This window comes from Octodon degus, unplaced genomic scaffold, assembly GCF_000260255.1.
Source record: "Octodon degus isolate 3935 unplaced genomic scaffold, OctDeg1.0 scaffold00169, whole genome shotgun sequence".
In the NCBI taxonomy this organism is placed as follows: Eukaryota; Metazoa; Chordata; class Mammalia; order Rodentia; family Octodontidae; genus Octodon; species Octodon degus.
The window spans coordinates 918,453-937,494 of NW_004524745.1; the positions used below are offsets into that span (position 1 = coordinate 918,453).

Genomic DNA, 19,042 nt, shown 5'->3' on the forward strand with positions numbered 1-19,042 from the left:
CTCAGAGGTCAGGCCTGCTTCTGCCCACCTCAAAGTCTTCCTTCAGTGACAGCCTCTGACACAGGAGCCAAAGGCAGGGGCCATGCTGGTGGTTAGACATGCTCAAGATGTGCCCAACCTTCCTCCAAGCTGTGCTCTGAATCCATCTTATCACTTCCTCTTCTACCCACCTGAAAACTAGGGCCTGTGCTCTGGGAGGGTCCCAGAACCTCTGCTGGTCCCAATGGACAGTCAGGTTTAATAAGTGCCAGGAGCTCCTTCCTGAGCTACGGTCCCAGCCATTTTTCACACCACACACAAGCTCTTCTCTCCCTGACCCCATCTGGTAGGCAGGCCACTAGCTCCCCACCTGGTGCCCTCACTGCCATCTACCATGACTGCATAATCACATCCTACACTCTGCCCCTCAGCCTCCACCCCTCCCTGAGAGCAACATCCTTCATCCAAGCAGCCCAAAAAGGAAACAGATTTAGGGCGAGGCCAGGAATGAGGACAGTAGCAGGAGGAGGTGTCCCTGAAGGACCATTGAGAGCCCCCAGTACCAGATACTCCTGAAAAAAGCCAGCCCCCCTTCAGGTTAACAAAGACAGTGGTTTGCCTGGGGCGGAGGTGCAGGAGGCCACTCACTTCTTGCCCAGCTGTCGGGCCACGTCACAGCGCTGGAAGCCTTCGAGGTGGTAGAGGCGGCGGGCCAGCCGGCGAGCAGCTTCACTCACCCCCTGGCATCCATTGGCCAGCGAGTCTGTTCCACCAGGCTCCAGCCCCTCTGAGCTGCTCAGCTCTGAGTCTGAGTCCGACAGGCCATCCTTCAGGCTAGGGTCACTGCAGGAGGGGGATGAGACACCCTGAATGAGGCCCAAGGGTCTCTGAACACATACTTGGGGTCCAGAAAAGTCCAAGAAGCTCCACTGAATCAGGGGGACCTCAGTTCAATCTCTTGTGGGAGCCCCTCAAGTGAAATCCTGCCCACAACATGTCTCCCTGAGCCCATCTATGCTGAGAAAATATAAAGAACAGAATGGGACCTCAGGATCCAGGTTGGGAAATCTGGAGGCAGCTGTGGAACAAGGTGACCTTGGAGAGGGCTTGTTGACTTTGGACAATGAACACTTTGGACACATGTGTTGCCTCCTCTGGGCCTTAGTTTCTGCATCTACTCAGTGGTTCCCCCAGATCCCAGTCCAGGCCCCACCTCACCTGGCTGAGCTCAGCAGCTTCTCCGTGTCCTCCTCATCATCTTCATCCCTGCCTGACCCCTGAGGCCCATCCTCATGGAAGCCGTTGGGAACCGTTGTGAGAGACAGGCGGCTCAGGACGTTCTCGGAGCGGCTGCTAGAGATGGAGCGCCGTAGGGGGCTGCCCAGCCCCCCAGCCCCTCCAGCTGCCCCCAGGTCCACTTCAGGCCCCATATCCCCAATCCCCAGCCCAGCCCCTAGCTCAGGGCTCTCCCGGGCCCGCTGCTGGATGAGCGGTGTGAGTGGGGCTTCGAAACTGACACAACTGTCACTCTCATCAGTGAGGCTCAGCACATCCAGGGAGTCGAGGCTGCTGTACTGGGTGCCCCGCAGCAGCTCTGACTCCAGGATCTTCTCAAATGTGGCACTGAAGCCATCTCGCACATCTGGCTCCCCGGAGCCATCAAGCCTGTGGAAGCAAGGACCAGTCACCATGCCGCTCAGGTGTCCTCATGCGCAGGGGCTGACCATGGCAGCACTCTGCGCCTGAAGGCCCATAAGCCAGGAGCAGACAGCAGCTTCCTGCTGCTTTGTTCTTTCAGCCAACATAAACTGAGTGCAAGAGACCACAGGCTGGGCTAGGGGCTGGGGACACCACAGAACAAAGGATAGATGTGGTCCCTGCCCCTTGGTGCCCAACCCAAGCCCTTGCTCTCTGTAGGCATCAGCTATTTGTCTCAGTGAGTGACTGTGAGGTCTCTTCTCCTAGTCTGGCCTGGCCCCAAAGCACTGTCACAACTACTGCCACACTTGCTCAGAACTTTGCTGTCTCCACAGCCTGGAGGTTCTTAGCTACAACAACCACACAGCTCTGAGGCCTGCTTTCATGTCACAGCCCCACATGGTGCTGGCCCCTCCTCTCCATTCTCTCTCTTCAGGGTGTCTCCTCGAGTCCTCCCCAGCCCTTATCAGCATGAAATATTCTGTTTGTTCCCCTCTTTACTGCATGCTCCCCAGCTCCTAGCTTCCCAAACCAGAGCTTCACAAGGCAAAGTCTGCCTGGTAAAGACACCTCTGCCAGGCCTGGGCTGAGTATTAGAGACATTCAAATAAGATGGCACCATGCCCTTGGGGGACCCTTAGCCCACTGTCAGAGCCACAAGCATGCCACTACCTCCCACTTCCCTGCAACTAAGCAGACCTGAGGAGTAGCTCTGACAAGAGTGGAAAACCATTTGCCCAATTTCTAAACCTCTCTCTGTCTCTACCTTTACCCATTCCAGATCAAAAAGCTACCTGAGTACAAAGAGCAGTTTCAGAAGCTTCAGCCCTCTGCCCTTCCTCTCTGCTAGCTACTGGCAGCTGCCCTAGGCCTACCTAGATGGAAAAGTACAGCCATGAAGCACAAAGGCTCAAAAGCCCACCTGTTCACCTCTCCACTTGGAGACCTAGAGCTGCTTCACTTTACGCACCCACATAAGAGACCACAAGTGCACCCACAACTGTGCAATTCAGGGACACAACCTGCTCTTTTAATTCTTTTCCTGGATCTGTTACCCCAAAACACCCAGAAGTTAGACAAAACAAGAATATAAAATCCCCATCTTGGGCCATGGAGATAGCTGAGCAGTCTAAGCACCTGCCTAGGCAAGCACAAGGACTCAGGTTCCATCCCCATTATTGCATTCCATGTAAGCACCACTGTGGGCCTGCTGAACTGGCCACCAAGACCTATGTGGTGGTGTACACCTATAATCCCAGCACTGGGGTGGAGGGAGGCTGAGACAGGAGGATCACTACAAGTTCGAGCTGCATAGTGAGACCCTATGCCAAATACATAAAATTAAATTAATTATTTAATTATTTAATTTCATTAAATCCCCATCTTATTGTGAGACAGATAAAAGGGCCTGTCAAATATAGTGAATCCTTATCCCAAAATGCCCACTTACCCCAGTTGAGGGTCCTCAGTGTCTGGACAGAGGCTGCTGGAGACATCATTCCCTTCGGCCAGCCCACCAGCCCTCCAGGGACTGGACTCTGTTGAATCTTCTAGAATGTTCATTTCTGGTCCCAGGGTTAGGCCATTGGTGAGGGAAAGGCCTGGGCTGAGGCCAAGGAGGGCCTCACCTGGGTCCCCTGTGGGCTCCTCAGTGTCCAACAGGGCATCTCTTTTCTCATGCACTGGGCTGCTGAGGGAGCTGCTCAGACCCTCACTAGCCGTCATTCCATTCTGGGCCCCAGGCTCCTTCTCAGGCTCCAGGCAGGGGTCACAGGAGGCACTGATCTCCTTAGGGAGTACAGATGGGAGCTTATATTCATCCATGGCAGAGACTGCTTCCACCCTGTCCTGACTGCTCCTGGGACTCCAGTACACCTGATGGATGATGGAAAGATGAAGTCAGAGTAGGTCAGACAGGGCAGGGACTGGGTGTCTAAAGCCCATTGGAACCAGCACCAAGGCAGCCTAACAGGGCAGGAATGCAGCCAAGATGATCTCCTCAGGACCCATGTCTGGAGCCTGAGTTCAGATCCTGCTCCTCCCCCTCCTACCCAGGTCAGTCCCATTCCTCTCTCCCCTGATCCCTGCTCAGCCCCTTGTACCCAGCCCCTGGCTTCTCTGTTATCTCTTGTGTCTCTATTGTGCCTTCTCGGATCACCAAAGCACAAGGACCTAGGTTCCTTCCCTACTACCGCATTTCATGTAGGCCCCAAACTGGGCATGCTGAGGTGGGGAGGAACTGACGAGAACAGCACACCCTATGCAGTGCCCATAGAGACCAAGCCTTGACTGACAGCCAGCCCAGGTGCCTCTCCGTGTGTTCTCTGAGCCGTCTCCAGGAGCCAGAGATCGCTGTGGTTAATGGAGGGAACTGGGCTGAGCTCTGCCCTTAAAGGCATGTGAAGAGAAGAGGTAAAGAAGTTGTCAGAAGTGCAGCTTAAAAAAAAAAAAAATTGCAGCTTATTCAGCATTGGCAGCCCCAGGGAAGCAAGCCAAAACGAGACCTGGAGAGCCATCAACCATAGGAGGCCCGATAAGTGGCGCTGTCCAGGGTGCTGGGCGGGTGCAGCACCACCAGAGAGCCTCATGGAGAACCAGGCTGCCTCTTCAGCACCCAGTTTCCTGGCTGTGTCAGGAGAAAGGACAAAGGGCCTGGGCTTCCCTCCACTCCTGGGCCCCACCAGAGCTTGTCCTGTCTTGTCTCCTGGGAGAGCACTGCAAGGGGAATCCAGTGCTGCTCTACCAACTTTCTGTGTGGCCTCCTGTGGGTCTAGACGAGGCAACCTCACCACACTGCCCAGGCCAGCCCACTCCACCCCCATTTATGCAGGGTGTTTGCCTCCCATATCCACCCACCACCCCATCAACAATGTCTCAGGACTAACTCATGTTTCCCAGGGCTTTTTTGCAACAGCATCCCAGCTAGGGAGTGCAGAGGCCATGGGTAGTGGACTGCATCTCACTCCCTGGTCCTTTTCTCTCTGGCTCTGACCTCAAATAGCTTAAGCAAGCCCGTCCACCTGATTCCTGCTCAGGGAACAGACCAACCTCTCCAATCCCCTAGAGAGCTGCACAGAGGCAGGAAGCTGGGGCATTTCTCTGGGCCACTTCCTCCTTCCCCTCTTGGGCCTTGGCTATCCAGCACCCCTACTCTCCTTTGAAGGACTGCTGGTAGCTCAGCAGAGGCTGAGAGTGCAGAGGGATGGGCTACTTTCAGGGCTGCATCAAGACAAGCTACTACAAGGAGCCAGGGAGATGGCTCAGTGGAATAAGCGCTTCCCTGGCAAGCGCAAAGGGCCTGAGTTCGATCCCTGGTTCTGCAAAAAAAAGACAAGCTACTACCACAGTGAGGAGAATGGGAGCCCTCACAGCCTGCGTGTGCCTGCTCGTAAGTCTCACCTGAGCACCTGTTAAACTACAGCCTGCCTTGCCCAGACCTCTGTACCAGGCTTTACCTACCTGGAGGAGATACAGTGATCCATTACTCTTAGAACTGGGCAACTGTGGAAAACATGTGTGAGACACCCAGAACTTCCTACCTGAAAAGATGAACCCAGAGAGGGAGGGAGGTCTGCTTCTATGGGGGCTTCCGAGTCCCTAAGGGAGAACTCAGCTACTACAGACCAGGTAAAATCCATTTAATTCTGGATTTTCAAACAGAGTAGAAAGGAAAAGGGCAAACTGATCTGTGGACCTCACCCATTCAAGCTGAATCTCACCTAGAGTTTTGGTGGGTTTTTTCTGGGGGGGTGTTTTTGTTTTGAAACAAGGTTCTACTCCATAATTCAGACTGGCCTTGAACTCAATATATAGCCAGGCTGACAAACTCAAGGCAATCCTGCCTCAGCCTCCTAAGTGCTAGGATGCAGTGTGTGCAACCACTTCCAGCCTCACTTAAAGAGTTATAACTACAGACTGAGAATAAGGCTTTGCTTAATAATAAAAACAAAAACTGAAAGCCAGGCTATAGACTGAGCCCTGAACCTAGGACATGGAGATGAGGGCTCCATGTCCTAGGTTCAGCATGGAGTGTGGGGAGCCAGGGAGATAGCTCAGTAGTGACACTAATGTTAATATGCTCTGATAAGCCACTGCCATTGGACCAGCCAAGATAGCTCAGTAGAATAAGCGCTTGCCTAGCAAGCTCAAGGGCCTGAGTTCAATCCCCAGTTCCTTAAAAAAAGAAAAAAGCATGGAGTGAAGAATCTTTCTTGAATGCCCTACATCCCTGCTGCTGTGGTTGCTATTTCAATCTGTTCCCTCCGGTTGTATACCCAGAGGTGGGAGACAGGAGGTCACCTCCACTACTGAGACTCCTGGGGGAGCAGCAGGGAGCATTTAGAAGGGAAAGTGTGGGGCTGTGGGGCCTGCTGCCTGAGTTCCAGTCCTCTGGCCTGCTTTCCATGCCGCTGGCTAGAAGCTGAGCCTGAGCCCCCAGGGAAGCCCAAAATTTTCTCAATCTCTACCAGTCCCAAAGACAGGCTATGAATAAATCAAGGGCCTCCTTGGAGGCCTCTGTGCTCCCTTCCAACTCCCAGGAGCTTCCTCAGACTACCTCCAGCCCCACCTGCCTCACTATGTCCTGCAGCTGACAGTAGGATAAAGGCTCTGCCAACACTGGGCACTGGACCATGTCCTTAGTCTCTGGGTGGGCAAACAGGGGCAGCATTGAGTTCTACTCTGGGTGGGGAGCCCAGAGTCCCTTGCTGGGCTGAGAGCTGTCGAGCCTAGAATAGCTAAGCTAGAATCCCCCCTCTCACCGAGCCCTAGGAGGGGTGCATACAGGAGAAGCTCAGGGGAGGGATGTAAAACAATACCCCAAGTCCTCACTCTGAACCTCTATGTGTCCTGGGCTAGACTTGCTTCTTTTGGCCTGTAGGAAGCCATCTACAGAAAGGAAGCCTCACGGCTGCTCTCATCCCCCTGGGACTGGTGGGAGAACTTAAGATAATGGATGCTAAGGGAGCTGAGATCCAAGGAAAAGCAAACTTACCTCAGAGTCAAGAGGCAAAGGCCAGGCTTCACTCATCACCACACTTGGGGTTGGGGGAGACTGAAGCACAAACCTAGCAAAGGCTTTGCCTGAGACCACACATTGAGACAATGAGTAGCTGCTTCTAGAACTAAGAGTAACCTTCATCTCCAGCTAGATGGGCTACAAGTGTGGGAAGAGCCCCAGTTTCCAAGCCCCCTACCATACCCTTAATGAGACTAAAGGCCCAAATCCTCAACCAGGAGAGTTGGCCCAAAGCAGTGACCCTGCCTGCCTCCAGCCCTGCTGGCAAGAGGAAGGCCAGGAGGTGCAGCTGGGCCACCGGGCATCCATCCCAAGGAGATGCCTGCAAATAACAGGCTGGCAGTGCCCAAGATCCCTGCAGCCTCTCTCAGTCTAATCCAGGCCCTCCTCCAGGCAAGGGCTTCACTACCACAGCCCTTGAAATGACCTTTTGCTTAACAGCCTCTTTTTCAGCACTAGCCAGTATAGGGATTGTGATGGTAGTAGAATCTTGACTGGCACCAAGCCACACATATTCTGGGTCTCAGCTGCTCTCAACAGCCCTGTCCCCCTCCCCACTCTCCCAATGACAGCTGGAGTGAGCTGTAAAAACACAAATTGCATCACGTGCCTCCCTCATTCATAACCCTCCAATGCTTCCCTTTACCCTTAGATTACAATCCAGTCTCCCCAGCATGGCCTAAAAAGGCCCTGCCTGAGCTGGTTCCGCTACCCTCTTACCATCCCCCATCGGCCACTCTGGCCTTCTTTGTGCTCCCTGAGCTCATTTCCACCTCAGGGCCTTTGCACCAGCTGTACCCTTGGCCTAGAATGTCCTTCTCCTAGATCTTTAAATGGCTCTCTCTTCTTCTATTCAAGACTCAACTCTGATGCTCCCTCCCCAGAGAGGCCCTCTGACTGCCCAGCATGTGCTACCGCCTCCCCTACAAAGCATCAGCAAACCAGGTAGAATTGAGACTCTTTCTCCATCTGTTCATGATCTTCCTACCCATCTCTGACACTTGGATGTGAGTCCAGTGAGGGTAGACATCTCTCCTTTTCACAGCTGTGCACAAAGCCCTGGGTTATGCCTGGCACACAGTGGGTGCTTTATACATATTTGCTGAATGAATAACCTGGGACTACACCTAAGTGAGTTCCCATTCTCTCTACCTTAGCCACACGTGGTTTTACACTATAAAAGTCCCTGGAAGAGACAGCTTCCTGGGGAACTACCCGCTCAGGCCCCCCTCCTGTCCCTCTCTTGGACAAGAGCTTTCTTTCTCTCAATAAATATATTCTGCTCATAAAAAAAATAACCTGGGGCTATCATTATCCTTGTTTCTGGCAAAAGTAAGAGGGGTTGAGGAACATGCTGAGATTCTGCTTGAGACACTAGGCTATTGCAGAGGTAATTGGATGCCCCTCTCCATGCTGGGATCTAAGCCAGGGACTAAGAAGCCCAAAGACAAGGCTAGAGATGGGACTCAGGAGAAGGACCCCAGAAGCCAGCTTGCTCCATAAGACTCTGGGGGCAACACATGGGCTCAGGTACCTCCTCCTTCCTGCATCACACACACACACACACACACACACACACACACACACAGTGCACACACAGATACTCAATAGTCAATGCAAACAGCTGGTGTGTAGGAAGTGCTTAGCACAGACCCTGGCCAGTTGTGCTGCTCCCAGTAAGGGCCAAACTTGTTCAGGGCCTGGGACTCCAGGTCCCTGGATCACCCAGGTGCCATACAAGCTCACAGCCTCTGCCAGCGAACAGGTCTGTCATCCCTGAGCTCCATACATCCCTGTCCTCAGGTCAGCATGGGCACATGCTTCCTCAACAAACACACCACTCAGGGCAGGGAGCAGCCCAGGCTCATATAAAAGAGGTGTCTGCCCGGGAGCTTTGGGAACTTCTCTGCTTCCATATCCCAAAGTGACCCTAATCCTTCTGGCCTGCATTGTCTTCCCAGCTTGAACCACCTTGTGCAGCAGCAAATGCCTTAGAGACACTCAACACAGCAGGTCAGGGGCCAGTCAGACCACACACTCAGAAAGACCTGGCTAAAAAATCCCAGCTCTCATGGGACTGGGGAGATGGCTCAGTGGAATAAGCACTTCCCTGGCAAGTGTAAGGGCCTGAGTTCAATCCCCAGTTCTGCCCCAAAAAATAAATAAATAAAATAAAAATCCCAGCTTTGCTCCCCATGCTCTATATGACCTCAATAGAGATGCTTACTGCTCTGAGCCTCAGTGTCACCATCCTTAAAATGGAGCATATGAACACTGTCCAAGTCACAGGGCTCTGCGAGGATACAGAAGATGTTATGTGGGTCTACAGGAGAATCAACTGGCTGCCCCAACCTTACGTGTGGTTGCTTCCGAGAAGCAGCACGCAGTTCAGGTCCTTTGGCCTTATAAACCGTGGTCCCTGGCAGCTCTCAGAGCAGGTTCTAAAGCAGGGCCTTCAGAAACCCAGACAGAGGATGGAAGCAGAGAAAGACTCCTGTGGGGACTGGGAGAAGCACAGAGAAAGGCTCCTCACCCTTTCCCAAGGAAGTAAGCACCCTACAGTCCTGCCCACACCAACACTCATATCTAAGGTCAGGTTCACTCTGATCTCTCCATGTCAAGGCATGAGGGCATCAGCAGGCATTGGGAAAGACCAGGAACTTGGGCCTCCCTTAAAGTGCTCATCCCTTCCAGCAATGTCCATCTGGAGTTAAGAATGAGTCCAGCACCACCTGCTCTCCTTCTGTTGGATTTGCCTTGGGGACATCAGCCTTTGCCTTGAGGTATGGGGGTTGGGAAGGCCTCTCCTCTCCCATGGTTGGGCGGGCAGCAGTCCCCAGGGAAGGGTGCACATTTGCATCCTGTCAACATGTACTCTGCAGCCCGCTGGGACCAACAGGAACCCTTCTCTGCAAAGGTCACTACTTGACATCTCCCAGCTTGCTCCTCTCCCTATCCCCCAGTCAGTTGGCACTCTCATTTGCTTAGCATTTGCATACATCTGCATGCTGGTGAAGAGAGTCTTTACCACTAATAAGATCCACAATATCTGCTGTCAAACCCCAAATCACGTTGAAAAACTGGTGAGGCCACCCCCAGCTGACCTCCCTCCAGTGTGACTCTTGGTTTTCTGGAACCACCAAGGATCAGACTGTCCTGGTTAAGGGAGTCCAACCCAGACTGCCCACTGATCTGTGTCCCACTTCACAGGGCACCTGAGACTTGCCCTGCTTCTGGAGCCCCCATTTGACTCATGGCTCTGTGGGCTGAGTCAGATCCCACAAGCTCCAGAAGACTGACTGTGAGATCTGCCAACCAGCCACTCCCTGACAGGGGAAAAGCAGGGTACCTAGGAGTACACAGAGCCAGGTTTCTGAGCCATCTCTCTGAGGTTGCTCCAATAACTGAGATGAGCCAAAAATTCTGTCCTCTTCTCTCTGCCCGGTTTTCAGTTCCCCACACACTAGCTCCTCCACCCCCAGCCACCCCCAAGGGAACCCCCGCCCCACTCCCCTGTCATCTCCCTTCCACTCCACATGCACTTTCATTATGTGGCTCCTCTGAATCTGTCTTGCTAGTCCTCCCCTTCCCTGTCCGTCCTTCCCTTCCTTGTCCTTTCCCATGTCTGCTTTAGGATTTCAGTGTGAGGTCTGACAAAGGTTGTGGTCTCGTAGGTGAAAACACTACTGCATGAAGTAAAGAGTTATGTAAAGAGTGGTGCTGGACCATTCCACAGTCTCCTTTTTTGCACTGGGGAAAAGCTGAGCACTGGTAAAGACTCATCCTCCGATGGGCAGTGCAAGGGGCAGGAGAGAAGGGGACATCAATGTTTGGGACCGGAGTAAACAGAGGCCAGAATTACCACTCAGAAGTGGAAGACTGGGGCAGCAGGTCTGGGCAGGAAGGCCAGAGCTTGGGACTGGACAAGCTGAGTGGAGGTGTCCAGTGGACATGAAAGGTGAGATGCGGAGTAGACTCCTGTAGCTTGGGAGGGAAACTGAGGCTTGGGCTATGAATGTGGGGATGACAGCATACAGGTGACTCTTAAAGCCCCAGAACCTGATAAGATCAATGTGATGGGGAAGCTCTCTGTGCAGGGGCTGAGTCCTCGGATGCTCCTGCATCAAGAGGGCAGGAGAGAAACCAGCAATGGAAGGAGCAACTCTGAGGTGTGAGAAAAACAGAAGCATGCATATAGCGGAAGTCAAGAAAAGTATTTGAGGAAGAGGAAGACCAATGGCGTTGAGCTCTGAAGATGAGGGCTACAACTGGCCTTTGGCCCAGCATCACAGACGACACTGAGAAGAAAAGGGCAGTCAGTGGAATGCAGGGGTGAAAGCCCAGTTGGAGTGGAGGGTGACAGGAAGGCGGTGGAGGCAGTGGGAGCAGGCAGCACCTGGGACAGGTTTTCTTGTAAAAGGGAGCAGAGAGATGCAGAGGTGCTAGCCAGAAAAGACAAGCAGGCAAGCTTACCAGAGGACCACAACAGCAAGATACTGCTGGTGGGATGACTGGTAGAGAGGAGGAAACAATCTGACAGAGGAGGGGAGCAGATGATACAGGCGCAACTGATGACTTGCTGGAACAATGTCCCAGGGCAGTACACAGGGACGAGACTTAGTGCACACATAGAGGAGTGGCTTTAGCTAGGAGCAGAAACACTTTGCTCACTGGGACAGGAGGAGGGTGGGGCCAGGTACAGAAATAGGTAGCACTGGGGACCTGCAGAACTTCAGGTTATTTTCTCACAGGTTATCAGCTGAAAGGGAGGATGGTAATGGAGAGGTTGGCCTGAAGGCGGAAAAGGAAAGGCGAAATAGCCATTGGCGCAGCAGGGGTGATGGGCTCTGCACTGAGCTGCGGGTCCTGGATGGCCACCAACGCAGTCTCAGTTCCCAGGATGGGCTTCACAGGGCACAGTCAGGGTAGCAATTTTCCTTGCCCCATGCGTTCAGAGGCACAGATGCAGTCTGGAGCTGGTCAGATGCTAGATTTAACCAGGCCTGGGTTTTGCCAAGCAATTAGGAAGAAACACAATGAAGTAAAGGAGTTGGAGTCTGCAAAGGAGGAAGTCTCCTGACTTATACAGACAGCTGCCTCTGAGCTGGCCCCAAGCCTGCACAAGTCCCTCTGTTGCTGGTGGCTAGAAGCCCCAACCGATGCCTACTATGGGTTATGGGGCGTCTTCCTTCACCCTCAAGCTCCTGAGAGGGGGGCCACAGGTAGTCACCAACACCTGGGGGAATAGTCACCCAAACACTCTTCCTCTGACCTGGATGGAAGGTACCTCAGCCTCAGGCCACTGAACAGTGCCTCCTCCATCACCCTTCCCAAGCTTCTGGCAGCAGCTCCCCCATCCACTCCGCCTTCTACTAGCCCAACACAGGCCCACTGTCTCCTCACTCCATTCCCTCCCACCAGTGCCTCCTGACTGGTCTCTTCTACCACGATGGCCTAGTCAGTCCGCCTCTCCCTCCTCAGAACACTGTGCCAGGATCATTTCCTCTGTAGAACCCCACAGTGGCTCCCAGAGCCCCGGGGAAAGACCAGCTGTGACCCACATTCCAGGGCAGCTCTAGGCTGGGTACCTCTGTCTCAGCCCCCAGGCCCCTCCTCTCTTTCTCTGGGCCTCCTCTCTTCCACATCAACAGACTACCTAGCTTGTCACCCCACCCTAGGTCCACACAGCCCCTACTCTCTGCTATCTGGTCTCAGGTAGACATTCAGAAAGCTTTTTTAGCACATGGATATGCCCCTGGGCACAGGTGACCAGGTGAAGGAAGCTTCTAGAGGTAGGGAAGCAGGAGAAACAGGACTGAAATAACATGGTTCCTCAGCTCAGTGGTCTAACAGAACCCCAACTCCTACAGGACAAACTAATACCATGTGCTTCATGATGTGACACACTGAGGAGGGTATGGAACTATCTATGGGATGTGCTTGCCCAAAGAAGTTTAGCCTGAATTTAATCATGAGCAAATAAGAAGACAAATCTAGAATACAGGATATTCCTGAAGACTTCAAAACAGATGATGTTTTTTTAATTATTTTAAAATCAAAGGACTTATCCAGATTAAATGAGACATAACTAAATAGAATGCATGCTCTCTGAACAAAAAATTACTAAATTTCTCAGGTATGATAATAGTATAGCCATTTTGCAGCAAAACATCCTATCTCTGAAAATTCACACTGAAGCATTCCCAGGCAAAGTGTTTAGATGCCTGCAACTTACTTTCAAAAGACAGGTAGCAGTAGGTAGATAGAGAAACGAATGTTCGGGCCTGGGGAGATGGCTCAGTGAAATAAGCGCTTCCCTGGCAAGCGCAAGGGCCTGAGTTCAATCCCTGGATCCGCCAAAAAAAAGAAAAAAAGAAAGAAAGAAAGAAATCAATGTTGCCAAATGCTAACCACTGGCACATCTGAGTCTGTAGGTAAAGAGTATATGGTGGGTGCTTGCTGAGCTATCAGATCTGACAAGCTAAGTGAGGCCACAGAGGTACAGAAGAGGTACAGAAGATGCACCCGGGTGGCCTCATCCTGTCCTGGGCTGGATGCTGGAGTCACTCAGGTCAGGCAGGCACAGCCCTGGATTGGGTCAGACCCTAAAGAACAGACTCCCCTGAGAGCAAACCCCTGAGGGGAGCCAGTTCTAACAAAAGATCCAGCCCATAGGATACCAGCAGGACAGCTTTCTGCCAGAGCAGGGAACTGGACCTCTCTCCACCTCCCCAGCTCTGGCCCCAGGCCGCTTCACACACACCCAAACACCTCTTGAGGGGTGACAGCCTGAGTGTATCCACCCGTTTGAGGAGCCAGGCTAAATATGGAGCCTCAGACGTAAGATGCCGCTCAAAACAGATTTTCCTAGAAAAGACCATCTGGCAATGGAAGTCTAGAGCATTGTCTATTGAGGGAGGCAGCGCAGATCTCCTGCAAGCTAGTGTCCGAAACAGGAATGCGTTCAACCCACTTCCCTTGGAGATCCTGGGTTACTGCCCCAGTTTCCCCAAGGTCACTGCATGGCCCAGATAGAGATGAATGCAGGCACACCTCTCTCCTAAGCGGAATCTCCAGGGAAGAGGATGAGTTTAGGGACGCAGGTCCAAAAGTTAGAAAGTTCTCCCCTGTCTCAAATCCTGCCTGTTACTTACTAACCAAGTGACTTTGAACAGGTAAACCCTCCCTGAGCTCTAGCACCGTCTGCACAAACCATAAGGAATGGACTGGCCTCCATCTAAAGGTCATGGGAGTGTAATTAGCACAGTGGTGCTGCTCAATAGATGGAAGCTGGGGGAGGTGACATCCTCAACCCCTCTCAATCCTGCCAAAGCAGGAAGTCACCCTTTCCAACTGGCTTTCCCTCCTGCCTTCAGGAAAGACCTAGGAGGCACTACGGGTCAGGACCTCTGCAGCAGTGTGCACCCCACAGCAGGACAAGTGACAAAAAAGGACTCTCAGCCTGGGACAGGGCAACCCTGGGACTTTGGGGTAAAAATAACACAAAAACTGAGGTTTCAACCTTGCCGGTGCACTACTGGAGGTCTCTCAAGGGCACCTTTTCACCCTTCTCCTTTAGCTGGGGTTACCACCACCTACTCACCTCAACACGTGGATACCCTCTGAGGGTTCTGGCCACACCCTGTGGGCCTGCCATGTTCCACCAGGACAAAATGTTGCAGAAGCCCCTCTCTAAATCACTGTTTCTACCATACTGCAGGAGAAAGGACTTTGGGAGGACAGATTTCTCCTCTATAACTGTGGGGTAGGCAGCAAAGGGGCTGATGGCCACATCACTGAGTCAGAACCCAGGTTGCAGAGCTCACAGCTTCTCTTCAAGACTGAGTCCTAACCTCCTAGGAGCGGGAGTAAGACTGTATCTGCCCAGGGCCAGGGGTTGGCCTTGTAAGTATGCCTGTCCAGTAAGCTGCCCAGAGTGACTGCATTAAACAGCTCTGGTCTCCAAGTCAGGAAAGAGCTGGGAAACCCAAAGAATCCAAACACCTCCCCCTAGACCAGGCTGCCCATCTGCGCTGGCCAAACCTTCCACCCTCTTTCTGGTCCTGAGCCTGCCTGGAGTCTTGAGCCCTCTCCCATGTGCCTGCTACATCTGCCCCCACTTCTCTTCCTACACCCCACAAGATGGCCCCAAGACAAAAGGGTGGACATTAGACAGTGCCCCCCATGTCCCTGCAGAAACAATGCTCCCAATTCTCATTCCAGGGAGCCCTCAGATTCTCCAGCGACATCAGGAGTCTGAATACCTCCTCTTAGGAGAGGCGACTGGTAGGGGTGGGCCCCACATTTGGACTCCCTGACCCACTCAGCCCCTGGCTGCTCCAAGGCCCCCTCCCTCCTTGCTGCTGCCACAGCCATTATTTGTCTCCTTCCCGGTGCCTGCCACGCCCCCACGCTAGCCCCTGCTCTAGCGGTGGAGTCAGCCAGCCTGGGAGGCCTGGCCACCAAGCCCGGCTGTCAAAGTTGGGAAACTGGAAACAGAAATAAATTCTCCAAGCTGCTCCGTTGTGAAGGTGGCTCTCTGGCAAGGCCGCAACACCCGGAGAGCATGGGCCACTGAACAGCCATTGACACCCCATCACCATACACATTCACTCAGGTTATACAAAAGGGGGAGGGGACCTAAGGCAGAGCCCAGGAGACAATTGGGCTGTCCAGCCCTGACCCTCCCTACAGGCTGGACTGGGGCTCGTTGCAGCGCCCCCACTCCCTGGCCCAGACCCGGCCATCTCGGGCTTCGTCTCTCGGCCCCATCTCCATGACAACCGTATCCTTCAGATGCTCCAGCCACCACAGAATTGATCTCAAAATGTAGCTTTGTTAGCAGACCCCAGCGGGCATAGAGGGCGGAGGGCGGCTCCCCGCCATCCTGCATGAGGACCTCTGCCCACACCAGGGACCACTCCTCGGCCCCTGCCCTGCCTCGGGAGAGGAGGGGCGGGGTCCCGGAGCAAGCTGGCCCTGAGGACCCGGCGGCCTGTGCCCCACTCACCGCGCCAGGTCCCCGCGGCTGGGTCCAGCGTCTCACGGCGGGGCCATGTGGAGGCCTCCCCTGGACTGGCCGTCCCGCCCCGCCGTCTCCTGTCCCGGCCCCTGCCCGCTCTGTCCCTTCAGGTGGCCAAGACGCGGCTGTGGAGAAGCTGAGCAGGATGGGGGGACGGACGGCAGGAGGGAGAGAGAGAAGGAGGGAGAGGGAGGGAGCAACGCGCAGAGCAAGAGGAGGGAGGAGCGGGAAGGGCGGGGAAGGGCGGGGGACTTCGGCGCCGAGGAGGAGCGCACCGAGGCCACCCAGCAGGTCCCCCGCGATGCTTGCTCCCCTCCGCCCCAGCTCACAACCTGGGACAGCGAGGGCTTGAGGGACGCCGCCAGCCCTGTCTGCCCCGCCCCGAGCCGGGCCCTTTAAGAAAGTGGGGGAAGGACGAGCCAAGATGTTCCGCCCCTTCCCGGCCCCGCCTGCGAACCCCGGGAGACCCTCCCATGGCCCCTTTGGTGGGGAGGGAGCATCCGCAGCACCGGAGCTAGGACAGCGCAGCCCCCTCCAGGTGAAGGGGGCGGGCCCTGATCCTCTACCACGGTCCCTGGGTCGTCTGACGCCTGCCCTCCAGCGCCCCTACACACACACACCCCTAAATACACTGCCACCCAGGACATCTGGGCAGGACAGAAGAAAGAGCGCAAGGACGAGGAGAGGGTCTCAGAAACACCAAGACTAGGCCTGAGGCACCCAGAAGGAGAGCCAGACCTGTGGTATGGCGTGACCCGGGGAGACAGGGACCAGGCTGAACGGGGCAGGAGAAAAGAAAGAGACCCTGAACCAAGTGGGAGGAGGGACGTGAGAGAGCAACGATGCCATATCCCAGCACCAGGTCAGGCAAGGCCACCCTAAGTAGATAAAAACAAAGAGAGGAAGAGTGAGCGCGGCTGGGGAGACCCCTCCCCCAGGATGGTCTTGACCTTGAAGCCCTCCCCTCGATCCGGCTCTAGCTGGAAGGGGCTTGGCCATGCTGCACTTGGGCTAGACCCTCGGAACAGCTTCCTAATTGTGAGTACCTTGCAAAAAAGATCCACGTCCCAGAGAGGTAGACCTTGGCCTCAGCCACAGGATCTAAGGACGATGGCCAGGGGAGATCCAGAGTGCCTGAAAGGAGGGAAATCAGGTGAGTCAGGCACTGCCACCGGAAACTGCTTTCCACCTTTCTCCTTCCACTCCCGGCCCAGCCCTTGCCTACCTCCTCACCCCTTGACCTTCCACCCAGGGTGTTGATTCTGCTGTACTCAGTGAATTCCTACCCCAACTCTCAAATCCTTCATTATGAAGCCTTTACAGATCTGTTTCTCTCTCTCTCTCTCTCTCTCTCTCTCTCTCTCTCTCTCTCTCTCTCTCACACACACACACACACACACACACACACACACATGTTTGGGGATTCTCTTTTCAGGAAACAGAAGCAGGATTTGCTGGCCTATGAAGGGCGGTTGGCGACTGAGCTGTGACTGATCTCAGCCTCAAGCTGGATCTGAAATTTCATCAACTATGGAACAACCCCTGCTATGAAGTATGCACCTATTACATGCCAAAATCCACACTGAGTCCCTTTCATATGCTATATTTGATCCTCAAAACAATCCTACAGCTGGGCACAGTGAAACACACCTGTAATCTCAGCACTCAGGAAGTTGAGGCAGGAGGATCGCTGTGAGTTCAAGGCCAGCCTGGGCCACATAGTGAGATCCTGTCTCAAAAAAAAAAACAAAAGAAGGGGCTGGTGAGATGGCTCAGTGGTCTAAAGCACCTACTTAGAACAAGCTTAGCAAAGCACAGGGACCTTGGTTCAATCCCCCAGCACCACATGCCAGCCAGCCCCGCTCCCTGGTGGGCTGAGCTGGCCACACACAAACACATAAATAAATAAAATTAAAAAAAAAAGAACTAGTAAGTTTAAAAAAAAAAAGAAGAAGAAGAAGAAGCAAATAGACTCTAGATTGAAAAACATAAGAGACATTTTTAAAACAACCCTACAGCCAGTTTTACAGATAAAATACCAGAGGCTCCAAGAGCATAGGTCATCTGCTCCGAGCCATGGAGGTATAGGGCAGTGGAGACAGCGCTTAGATGACATCCCTCACTCCCCATCAAACCCTAAAATATTCAGGAGCCCAGAAGAAAGGGGCCACTCCCCTCAGGGGCCCAGGACCCCCTGGAAAGGCACAGGTGGCCTGGCTTCCCTGCTGCCTGCAGACAAGCACTGAGGACCAGTGGCAAGAGACAAGGGCTCTGGAGAGAGGCAGAGGAAACAGTTTGATTCTACATGCTGGGGACACATGCGCAGGTCACAGCTGGACACATCTGGGTTTGTAGTTGCTCACCTGTCCCAAGGGGAAGGTAACAGGTTCCATCCCCTGGGGCTGGGATGTGGACAAAAGGAGCCGATGTGTTCAGTGCCACCTGGCACACAGGGGCACTCCATGGTCCATGGGGTTTACTCAGTGAGTGGGTTGCTTACTTCTAGTCCACCTGATAGGCTCTGAGCCTGAATCCCAGTGGTTACAGGGAAGAAAAGTAGATGCAGTAGAGGAAGGGAAAGACACTGGCCCTTCCTTAAATCTGGGCCAATCATTAAGACAGGAAAAACTACAGGGGAATCTATAAAAGCTCAACAAGAGTCTCTAAATTTCTCCTCTCCATTTTTTTTTTTTACAGCTAAACTAGAACTTATATAACCAGAAATATCAGCCTTATAGGTAACCTTCAGCAATAGAGGGGTGTAAGAGCCAACTGGGCACAATCGCTATTCCAGATCCTTAAGAGCAGTTTCCAGTTGTGCCTCTTTCCCCAACCTGCCTGTCCATCCCAGTGCTCATGCTTTGAGCAGGCATGCATTAACTTCTTGGGAAGTTTATTTATTCTTGCCTAGAGGCTACCAAACTCTGCAAAGGATCATACAGATGGAACCAACAACAAATGTAAATGTATTATACTCCTTTTCCAGGCTCCACCAGATCAACCTTGTAAAGAGTTCATAACTGCTAAACTACATGACTTCTGTCTGAGGCCCATTGGATTAGCTCTCATCAACCTTGTAAAGAGTTCATAACTGCTAAACTACATGACTTCTGTCTGAGGCCCATTGGATTAGCTCTCTAGAGAAGGCCCCCCACCTTCAGTTTCCCCTACCCTGACGAAGTATCTAGATGGAAACTCCACCCCTTCTCCTCTAACCAGAGTTCAGGGTTGCCTCTTCAGAGGGGACAATATTATAGACAGAAAAGTTAGGTAGATATATATAGGCAGTCAGATAGGGCTGGACCTTCGAGGGAGATGAGAATGGA

General features: G+C 53.3%; 1 protein-coding gene across 2 annotated transcripts in view; it reads right to left on the minus strand.

Moving 5' to 3' along the window:
• Psd2 (pleckstrin and Sec7 domain containing 2) overlaps positions 1-15,852 on the minus strand; it is a 49,338-nt gene extending 33,486 nt beyond the window's left edge. The window contains exons 1-4 of one of the 2 annotated variants that reach the window (XM_023703365.1): positions 15,705-15,852; positions 3,128-3,552; positions 1,198-1,644; positions 628-822 (exon numbers count right to left, since the gene is read on the minus strand). In XM_023703365.1, the coding sequence (XP_023559133.1) occupies positions 628-822; positions 1,198-1,644; positions 3,128-3,501 (1,016 nt within the window). In that variant the 5' untranslated portion in view covers positions 3,502-3,552; positions 15,705-15,852. Of the gene's footprint in view, positions 1-627; positions 823-1,197; positions 1,645-3,127; positions 3,553-15,704 lie in introns of those variants that run through there. The other variant, XM_023703366.1, reaches the window with a different exon arrangement.
• Between the last annotated feature and the right edge of the window lie 3,190 nt (positions 15,853-19,042).